The sequence below is a fragment of the Chiloscyllium punctatum genome, chromosome 4 (genome assembly GCF_047496795.1).
Source record: "Chiloscyllium punctatum isolate Juve2018m chromosome 4, sChiPun1.3, whole genome shotgun sequence".
In the NCBI taxonomy this organism is placed as follows: Eukaryota; Metazoa; Chordata; class Chondrichthyes; order Orectolobiformes; family Hemiscylliidae; genus Chiloscyllium; species Chiloscyllium punctatum.
In genome coordinates, this window is record NC_092742.1 from 97,182,596 (window position 1) to 97,193,556 (window position 10,961).

The 10,961-nt window shown below is 43.3% G+C and overlaps 1 protein-coding gene across 1 annotated transcript; it reads left to right on the top strand.

Annotated features, from left to right (window-relative positions):
* The first annotated feature begins 3,366 nt into the window (after positions 1-3,366).
* LOC140476000 (EEF1A lysine methyltransferase 3-like) lies at positions 3,367-7,930 on the top strand. The gene is made up of 3 exons (XM_072567901.1): positions 3,367-3,534; positions 3,727-3,838; positions 7,506-7,930. Exons 1-3 carry the CDS (start codon positions 3,367-3,369, stop codon positions 7,928-7,930), a joined length of 705 nt encoding a protein of 234 aa, XP_072424002.1.
* The last annotated feature ends 3,031 nt before the right edge of the window (positions 7,931-10,961 follow it).

Consider the following 10,961-nt stretch of genomic DNA (forward strand, 5'->3'; position numbering starts at 1 on the left):
TTTTTAAAATTAGTAGAATTATGGTTGCTGGCCCCAGAGTGTTCCCCCACTGACACCTCAGTCACATGCCCTGCCTTATTTCCTACCAGTCGATTAAGTTTTGCACCTTGCCTACTAGATACATCTACATATCGAATTATAGAATTTTCTTGTACACACTTAACAAATTCCTCTCCATCCAAGCACTTAGCACTATGGCAGTCCCTGTCTATGTTTACAAAATTAAAATTCCCTACCATAATCATCCTATTATTCTTATGGATAACTGAGATCTCCTTACAAAGTTATTTTCCAATTTTCAATACTTCTAGGATCTACCTAAATAACCTCCCTGGACGTATTCGCAGGAATATCGTCCCTAAGTACAGCCCTAATTTTATTATAATCAAAAACAATGCTAATGTCTTGCCTCCCTTTCTGTTCTTCCTATAGCATTAATATCCTGGAATGGAGAGACACTGGAAAAAGATACATCTTCGCAAACTGTGGTGGGGTTTGATGGAGAGGGCACGGTAATGAGGTAATTGTCAATACAAAGAGGTTCCGGAAATATTGTATTGACGTCAAGTGTAGCTGTTAACTTGAGAACACTATATCTTGTACTTTTCTTCACCACATAATAAGTCTGAGGTTGTGGCAACATTAAGTACAAGTGCAGCACAAAAGACGATTTCATGGACAGGTCAATCGTTACAATTCGCGCTAGGCAGAAAATGTTGTTCTCTAGCCGTTCGATTATCAAGGACCCATTAAAACCCTCTGTCTCTCAATCGCTGTGTTGTCAAACATATCTCCCATAATTATGGATTCACGTCTGTAATTGGCGTTTGCAGAGAAGAAAATACGCATCATGCAAATTCCTGGGAATTCTGAGCTTGATACATCTTCCTTGTTCAGTAACTACAATAAAATATTATCGTCAGTGCAAAACACCAGCTCACGTCAATCCCTTCAAATTCGTCATTGCACTGCTCTATGATTTAATTGTTGACACATTTGAGGTAACCTCTCTCCCACGAATCGCCTTTTTTGTTTTGTTTGGAACTTAATATTTTAAAAATGTCAATCATTGACCAAACTAAAAGTAGATACCTTTTGAAATGTGGGAGTGGTCCAATGTGAAATTCATTGATAGAAATTACATTAAACGGTGACCCTTGAAGAGCATGTGGTGGGAGGAGGGGTGCTCCCCCTGGAATTTATAACAACCCAAAAAGTATACAGAATGCAAGACGGTCAATATCAATATCAATATTACAGATCTACGATGAAAAAATTGCATAGTTGGAAAGTGGACGTTTTTATATAAAAAATGGATTAAGTCCAAGTGCTTTAGATGAAGGGAATGTGCAAATTGACTGGCCTTCCATTGTATGTATTGGGGCGCAACTGTGTCGGGAAGTTAAAGAGAAATAATTCAATACAGCAGTATACGAAGTGTCAAGGGATTAAAAGTTTCCTATCGTCTGAAACCAGCTCAGTGGCCAGCAAAGTTCTGCTGTTCCCATTAAACATCTTTCTATCCTTTCTGTATAGATGTCGAAGTTTCAACACGTGTTACTATAGTTGCACAGGTAACTGAATTACACATATACCTTTCTACACTGGGAATAATTTGAAGTCGTCGTTGTTTTATAGAAACCCCTAGCAAAGCTTGGAACAGTTCTGAGCAGAGGCAATTTAATTCCATAATGCTAGGAAGAATCCGGGACTATTGCAACAGGTTCGTTTCCTGTTTACCTGTTTTCCATACAGGTCAGTATTGGGACAGTTCCGACGTTCAAAGGAGGTGCCAGTTAAAATCTGTGCAGGGTCAAGAAGTGACAATCGGAGGGATTGGTCTGTTATCTTAGACTAAAAGTGACCATCACGGGGATTGGGGAAGGGCAGGCAGGCGTTCTAAATTGCATGTTTCAAGGCCTACCAAGCACAGGGAGGACAAATGCCAGCAATATTCTTAGGTGTTAAATAATGTCAATGCGCAGATGAAAGCAGAGTTCATTTCTAATTGTTTCGGCGAATGTGAAGAATCGGCGGATTGACCATCCAAAGGAACTAAAGCGAAAAGATTGGAAGCACAGAAAATTTACAACGCAGGAAGACCCTACTGTTCATGTCGGCTCCTGGGCTGTAGGTGGCAGCATTTCATGAGTTTACAATGCAATGACGTTTGAGGCACTTGCCAACCCTTTCAGGCAGTAATGCAATTGACAGCCGTGTCTTCTCAGCGAAAATGAAGCTCAAAACTCCTGTCTACATCTACTGACTACGGACAGCCTATCAATGGAAATAAGTTCCTTTCAAGGCAATTCATAAATTGGTAAAACTCAAGTAAATCTCCTTTGAGCCTTCCAAATTTCAAAGAAAATAACCCCAGATACTTCCACCTCGCCTGTGGCGGAAATTGTCCATGTCTGGTAGCAGCCTTGTAAATTACCCTCTTGCCTTCTGCAGTGTGAGCAGTTCTTCCTGTGGTGCGGATTTGACATAGTAATCTTTCTGTATCCAATAAAACCTCCAGCCCTTTCCGCTTAATGGAAAGCGCTAGCAACTAAACGTTGCAATTTAACAGCAAGAGGCTTGGAAATGATGCAGTATGGGTGTAACAAAAAAAGTGATTTAAATTACAGTGCTAGCTTGGCTCCGTAGTGACATCCTGGACTTCATCCTGAACAGGGGAGAGGGCGGAATCACAGTTCTGCTGCCGCAAGGGAGTATTGCAAGGGAAGAAGTTGGTCTCATACTGCGGGATGCTAGGAGTCGGTTTAGCTCAGCTAGCTGGACAGTTGGTTTGTGAAGCAGTGTGATGCAAACAGCGTTCAATTTCCCATCAATAGCTGAGGTTACCATGAAGGAGTCTACTTCTCAAACTCTCCCCTGGCCTGAGGTATGGTGGTTTAAATCACCACCAACTGTCTCTCTCAAATAAGAGAGCAGCCCGATGTTCTGGTAAGACAATGGCGACACAATGCAGGGCAAATACGGAGGCACTCAACCTTAAGCTTTTAACATCACGCTACTACTAGTAGCAGATTAATGGAGGAATCCTGGCTATCAGACCCTCCTCACCTCCCCACTCACACCCCCAAACCCTGACCCCAGCCCCATCTAGCCCAACCCAAACATGCCAGCTGGGTATCTGTCTGATTGTTGCTTGGAAGGGCATGCCGTTCACAAAGTTAGTAGTTGTGTGTGCCTACATGTGTGGTTGCATGTCATTGGCTGTGAGGAAGTCTGGGCTGCCCCAAGATCTCTAGCGCTGATGTATAAATGCAAGTTCACAAGTTTACAGGAAGCTCCCCAGAGCTGAAGACTTGGAGCCGGAACTAAAAATCCATCACAATTAGAGCAGTTTCAGCTTAGAAGATGGCGACAAAGAGCCAGGGAGAGTCCAATGACCACGCCACGAAGGAGGGGGACACTGATAACAGTATGGTGATTTTGGAGAATGCATATCAGTTCTGCGGATTCAATCTGAAGATTAATCGATTCATCAACGCGAATCTTGGCTATTCTGCCTATGTTTGGGATGCAGTAAGTAGAAGCGATCATTCTGTTAGAGGCAATTCTGTTAAATTTAGCAAAGTTGTTTGGTTAGCTTTCACCTCAGTAGACTTTTTTTCGCCTCGGTTCTTCGAGTTCATTCACGGGTGGCGTCGGGTACACAAGCGATTTGCATAACTTGCTGAATGGGTCCATTTTAATCCGGACGTTCTATCATTTCAGGGCATTTTTCTTTGCCAGTACTTTGAGAAAGAGAATATCAATTTTATTGGGAAGAAGGTGATTGAGCTGGGATCGGGCACCGGAATCGTGGGAATTTTAACAACGCTACTTGGTAAGTTGAAGAGCTGCATGTACAGTATCACCTTGGTAATGTTAGTAAGTAGCACGGACAATAATTGCCAGGGGTCCCGATATCGGGGAAGTGCGTGTGACCAGTCTGGGATGCTTGGGGTATATTGGCTAATAGCCCCACTACTCCCCCAAGCCGAGCTGGTAGAAGTACATCTAAAGGATTCAGTCCAATCAACGAGTTAGAAATATTTCCACAGTTTATCAACAGTGGATCAACCCACGCCCACATTGGCTCTCGGATAAATTATGCTTCCATTTAAACTTGTCTTCCTTATTTTCAAATCCCTTTATGGACTACCCTCTGGGCTCTTCTGTAATCACCCAATTCCTACGAAACTTCAGACTACTCTACATCTGGCCTCTCGAACTTTCCTAGCTTCAATGTGAATCACTCTAATGTTAGTGGCCGCCTACAGCTGCCACGCCGTAAACTCTGGACGTTCCTTATTAGGCAAGAGTGTCTCTGGAAAGCCCACTTCTTTAGGCAAACATTTAGTCATCGATACTCCATGACCACGTCATATGGCTCCAGTCCTGAATGGAAATGATCTCATTATGCTATTCCGAGGGGGAATAGCATACTATTCTCTTCTTATCGCCTGGCCAATATTTATCATTCAACCAGTGTCATTAAAACAGGTCACCTGATCATTTTACTATTAGTGTTATAATAGATTTATGTGTGCAAATTGGACGTGAACCAGTTATTATTTGACACTGACTCAGCTTGAGAATATGGAATTAATATTTCTACTGGATTAGCGGTTTTGAGAAGATTTGTAGCTCTGGTTAATGATAAGTATATAAATTAGCTCCTGAGCGCGAAGATTTGTTTTCAGACGTTTCGTCACCATACTGGGTAACTTCATCAGTGAGAGCCTCTGGTGACGCGCTGGTGGTATGCCCCGCCTCTCTGTTTACAGGACTTGGTTTCTTAAGGTGAATGTGTCAATTCCGGCTCTTTTTTTTTCGAGGGAAGATACATAGGGTTTAAATGTGTATATTAACGGTCTTCTGGTTAGAATCCCATGCCTCGAAGAATTCCCGTGCGTGTCTTTATTTCGCCTGTTCCAGGATGTGTGTGTTGTCCCTGTCAAAGTAGTGTCCTTCTTTGTCTGTATGTGTAGAAACGAGTGATAGAGGTTTGTGTCTTTTGGTGGCCAGTTGGTGTTCATGTATCCTGGTGGCAAGTCTCCTGCTAATTTGTCCGATGTAGTTTTCTTTTCAGTATTTGCATGTATCTTGTAAATCGATTTACATCTTTCAGTGTCTGAAAGATCCTCCATCGATTTCGGCCCTATCTACCTTTCCTTGAAAAAACCCGGAACCCACCTTAAGAAACCAAGACCTAACAATAGAGAGGCGGGACATAGCACCAGCGCTTCACCAGAGACTCTCGCTGACGATGTCACTCAGTCTGGTGACGAAACGTCTGCAAACAAACCTTCAAGCTGAGCGAGCTAACTTACAGAGTTATTTCTACTGGATGTTGAGAAATCCTAACCCCATCCTTTCTGTCTACCCATCTCTCTTTGCGCTTGAAAATTGCTCCTACAAACCTTCCTCATCAGGCATCCTTAGTTCGTCTGGAACACATGTCCCACAACGCAGCCCGGTGTCAGATTTTGACTGGTGATACGCCTGCGACATTTGCCGGCGCCTTTGTTAATGGCATTATATAAATGCAAGTTTTTGGTGCGATGGCATTTGAAAGATCGATATTCCCGGCTGAGATTACGCAATTATGCAAACAAGAAAGTAACCAAGCCCGCGAAGCCAAATATGTGGCAGAGTACAACAATGAAGCCATACGCAGTAATGAGTTGGTAGCATTTGGTGCAGGTATCCACATAAAACAGTATGACAAATATAACAGAGGGTAAAACGTGATATGCTTTTGAATTTGTGATTTCAATGCTAGGTTCTGGTAATTGCACATGGAATGCAAACCGCAATAATAACTTGCAGTTACTCATTAACTAAGGAGAAGTCACCGGCATTTCAGCGGAGCAGAACACACCAAACCTTTCAAGCGCTGAGAGCTAGATATACAAATGGGCGACTAAGAACTTTCTCAGATATAGATTTGGAAAGACATTTGAAATTCTAAGAACGAGAATGTGAACTATTTAGGGAGAGATACTGAAAGATTAGCGCGTTGACGCCCACTACGTGGAAAGTTTCCAGCCACATCTTGTCTATACAGTACATACCATGGTTGGTCCAATCCAGCCAACTATTGTCAACCGCGAAGTTAAGGTGTAATTTTCTCCAATAACCTGTTTACCCCTGCTAAATAAGTCAGGAACTAACGTACCCAAGGCTCATTGCTGCCTTGGTTTAAACTTGGGCAAATGTACTGAATTATAAAGTTAAGGTGAGTGCGACTGCTCTTAATATCAAGTCAACATTTCAGTAAATGCGATTAGAAGGAGATTTGCCGAAATTGTTGTCAGTATGAATCAGAATGAAGACCCTCCAATGGTCAGATTCATGCCTAGCACGGAGTAAGGTGGAAGTGGTTGTTGGAAGTCAATCATCTCAACCTAACAGAGCAAGCACTTCGACCCAACAATGTTCTGCAGCTTTATCAATGAAAGTTCTTTTAACATTGCATTAGATGTGACGACATTAACAAAGAAAAAACAAGGATGTGGGTGAGCCAGACTCCTCAGAGCTAGTCTACCAACCAGAAATTAATTGCGTTTGATTGATCCATGTACATTTTCCATGAGTATAGTTCCACCAACACGCTAAGGAAACTCAACACCATCTAAGTCAAACCAACCAGCTCTAATGTTGCCTCATCCACAACTGTGAGCATCCACAGCCTCCAGCCGAACGGTTGCTGTGCAAAGCACGTGACGGAAAATGACCAATTATCTCTTCGACAACACTTTCCAGGACTTGATCTTTGCGAGCCGGAAGAACAAGGGCAGCAGAAGGATGAGATCGCCACCATTCAGCACTCCTGCAAGGCAAGTGTTATCTCGACTTTGAAACCATCTCGCCATTCCTTCAGGACTGGCTGTCTCAAATCCAGGAAAGCTTGCTGCCTAGGACACCATAAGCACCTTCATCACGTGGACTGCCACCACTACCTTCTCAAACGCAATTAGGAATGACATTGGCAACCACACTCTCGTCCTGTGAAGAAATTCATTTTAAAACACGGGTTCATCAATTGTACACGAACATGGAGGCCCAAAAGACTCAGCACCGCAAATAGAAATCGCCGGGGGTTGGGGGAAGACACTCACCAAGTCTGGCAGCATCCGTGCAGAGGAATCAAAGAATGTAGAATATTTCACAAAAAAATTGAAGATGTTGTGATGTAAGTATTGCAAAGAGCCTAATAAGGGTTTTGTTTTATGTGACGCTAGGCATTATTGTCAGGACTGTAAATTCACATTAAACCAAGCGTTCCCTCCTGTCGCGCAGATAAGCAATCGAGCTGCTGTGCTGGGGTTTTGGTGATTTCAAAGGATTTGGCTTAGGCCAAGCCCCAGTACAGAGCACCCCCGGCAGAGCAACTGAACCTGGCTCTGCATGAGCAGGTCTTCATTGGAATCCAATGTGCCCTGTAGTTGAATGCATTTCGAAATGAACCTTGGTTGATTTCATTACTTTCTTTCTGTCCCACTCAGGTGGAGATGTCACTATAACAGATAAATCGATTGTCATGAAGCAAATCGATAACAACATCGCCATCAACGTCCCAGCTGCATGTAGACACCGTATCAAGGCCCGTCCCCTGATTTGGGGGGAAGACCACACTAACTTCCCCACTGGCTATGACTTCATCCTGGGCTCGGATATTACGTACAGTTCCATGGCCCACCCGGCTCTACTAGAAACACTGTGTTATCTCTCCCGGAAAGGAACCACAATTTACCTCTGCTCCGAAATACGAACCAAGAATGGCAGCCTCTCTTTCCAGAACGAATTCCTACCTCAGTATTTTAATTGCCAGGTCCTTGCCACGTCAGAGAGCAAAGATATAATTCTGCACAAATTTACCAGAATTGGTGGTTCAAGCCCCGGAGATCGGGTCGTAACTGGAGACAAATGATTTCTCCATGACTGGGGATGAACGCGCCTCTACAAGGCTGGCATTACACGACACTCCATCACCATCTAGTCCGCCTTATAATCAAGAAATATTCACTACGCTATTTTACAATCATGTTCTGTCTCTATTCTGCCTTCCTATGAAATGAAATAAATGTCCCAATTATTGATGTCTTCAGATATAGTGACTACAGCTCGTTTCCCTGTGTGAGAAGAGGGGGTAGCGCTGGCAATGTACTGTATTATGGGCAGCTCAATCGGAAATGAAATTGACAATACGCCGCCCTTTCCGATTCCAATGACAATCTTTATACAGGGATCGCAAAACAGAAGGAAACGTTCGAATTCCAAAAAGGATAATTATCCCGTAAGCCAATGGCTGCAGCCAAACGTTCATTAATACTTCAGGGGGCTCCAACTGCCTCCCCCTTCCCACGTCCCCCTCCCCCACGCCCACCCCCATTCCTCACGAAATGACAGACCTATCCACATCATCACAATGTCATGAGACACCTTGCCATTAGCTTGTTCCTTATCGATACTGTACACATGGCTAAAAATATTCCAGAATTGATCTGACAGTAATATCCCTGCATTGAACAGGAGGCCGTCAGTCCAGAACTCACTGCATTCTCTCGTAAGCAACGCATTACTTCCGTACGCTGCGATTGCTCCCGACAGTTAACCGATAACCCTCGTGATCGAAAGGAATACTACCTTGTTAGAAATATTCATCGCGACGTAATGCTGTCAATTAGTTTGAAGCCTTCCAGCTCCTTACAAGGCAGCTCATTTTTTAAGAAGTTGACATGAATGCACCCGTTTATATAGCAGCCTTCTGTTCGAAAGATCGGGAACCAATAAAGGAGTTTGCCCACTCGAAGGACCAGCACTCGTTCCATAAATCTAGAAGTATATCATGTTGATACTGTATATACGACGATTTTATGTTCCAAATGCACTTGACGCTATGATACTACGTGTCAAAAACATTGGTTAGCATTCCCTCTCACCATAAAATCATGTCATGAACTCACGGTGTCGTTCGTTAAAATATCCTTGTTGCTAGTTCATATAATTTACTTGCACCATGCATTCATTAGAATATAGAACAGTACAACACAGTACAGGCCCTTCAGCTCTCGATGTTGTGCCGATTTTTCATCCGACTCTAAGATCAAACTAACCTTTATACCCTTTATTTTAGTATTATCCATGTGCCTGTCCAAGAGTCACTTAAATGTCCCTAACGTATTCCACGCAACCACCACTCTGACCAAAGAACCAACCTCTGACATGTCCCCTAAACCTTACTTCAATTACCTTAAAATTATGCCCCATTTTGATAGCTATTTCTGCCCTGGGAAAAAGTCTCTGACTTCACCCTACGCCTTCATCATCTTAAACACCTCTATCAAGTCGCCTCTCAACCTTCTTCACTGCAATGAGAAAGACCCTAACTCCCTCAACTTATCTCAATAAAACATGCCTTCCAGTCCAGGCAGCATTCTGATAAATCTCCTTTGCACCCTCTCTAAAGCTTCCACGTCCTTCCTATGATGAAGCGACCAGAACTGAACGCAATATTCCAAGTGTGGTCTAACCAGGGCTCTATAGAGCTGCAGCATAATCTCATGGCTCTTAAACGCAAGCCCCCGCTAATAAAAGCCAACACACCGTATACCTTCTTAGCAATGCTACCAACTTGTTTGGCAACTTTGAGGGCGCTATGAACATGGACCCCAAGATCCCTCTGTTCTCCCACACTACCAAGAATCCTGCCTTTAACCCTGTATTCTGCATTCAAATTTGATTTTCCAAAATGAATCACTTCACACTTTTTCAGGTTGAACGCCAGCTGCCACTGATCAACCCAGTTCTGCATCCTACCAATGTCCCGTTGCAACCTACAGTAGCCCTCCACGCTATTCGCCACTCCTTCAACCTTCTGTGTCATTAGCAAACTTACTAACACTTCCTTATCCAGGTCATTTATAAAAATCAGAAAGAGCGAAGGTCCCAGAACAGGTCGCTGCAGAGCACCACTAGTCACCAAACTCCAGGCTCAATATTTTCCATCTACCACCACCCTCTGTCTTCTAGCAATTTCCCTATCCAGACAGATAGGTTTCCCTGCAACCCCTGCATCCTTGTTTTCTGAACGAGCTTTTTGAATGGGCCTTTCTGGGGAACCTCATTAAACGCCTTGTTCAAATCCATGTACACTACATCCACTGCTCTACTTTCATCAATTTGTTTTGCCACATTCTCAAATAACTTAATAAGACTTGTGAGGCATGATCTGCCCCTCACAAAGCCATGTTGACTACCTCTAATCAAAGTTTGATTTTCCAAGTAATCATAAATCCTGTTTCTCAGAATCCACTCCAATACTTTGCACAGATATGGGACTGACTGGTCTGTAATTCCCAGGGTTATCCCTATTTCCCTTTCTTGAACAAGAGAATAATATTTGCCATCCTCCAATCATCTGGCACTACACCAGTAGACAGTGAGGGCACAAAGATCATGGCCAAAGTGCAGAAATCTCTTCCCTTGCTTCCTGTAGTAACCTTGAGTGTATCTAGTCTGGCTCAAGGGATTTACCATCCTTATTTTGTTCAAAATTATCAGCACCTCCTCCTTCTTGACATAAACCTGTTCAAGCATATCAGTCTGTTTCACGTTGTCCTCATAAACGTCAAGTTCCTCTCCAGAATGTTTACTGAAGCAAAGTATTCATTAAGGACCACTCCTACATCCTCTGACTCCAGGCACAAGTTCCCTCCACAACCATTGATTGGTCCTACCCTCACTCTGACCCATCCTCTTGTTCCTCACATAAGTGTAGAATGCCTTAGGGTTTTCCTTAATCCTATCCACTAAAGAGTTTTCATGTCCCCTTCTAGTTCTTCTAAGTCCATTTTTCAGTTCATTCCTGTAACTCTGTAAAGCCCTGCCTGGTCTTGCTTCCTCAACCTCCTTCTTCCTCTTGACTAGATGTGCCTTGTCACCCAAGATTCTATCGCCCT

Excerpts from the sequence above, each read along its gene's own strand:
- LOC140476000 (XM_072567901.1), top strand. The coding sequence starts at position 3,367 with ATGGCGACAAAGAGCCAGGGAGAGTCCAATGACCACGCCACGAAGGAG. Across the intron at positions 3,535-3,726 it reads CTGCCTATGTTTGGGATGCA|GGCATTTTTCTTTGCCAGTA; the intron begins GTAAGTAGAAGC and ends CTATCATTTCAG. Across the intron at positions 3,839-7,505 it reads AATTTTAACAACGCTACTTG|GTGGAGATGTCACTATAACA; the intron begins GTAAGTTGAAGA and ends TGTCCCACTCAG.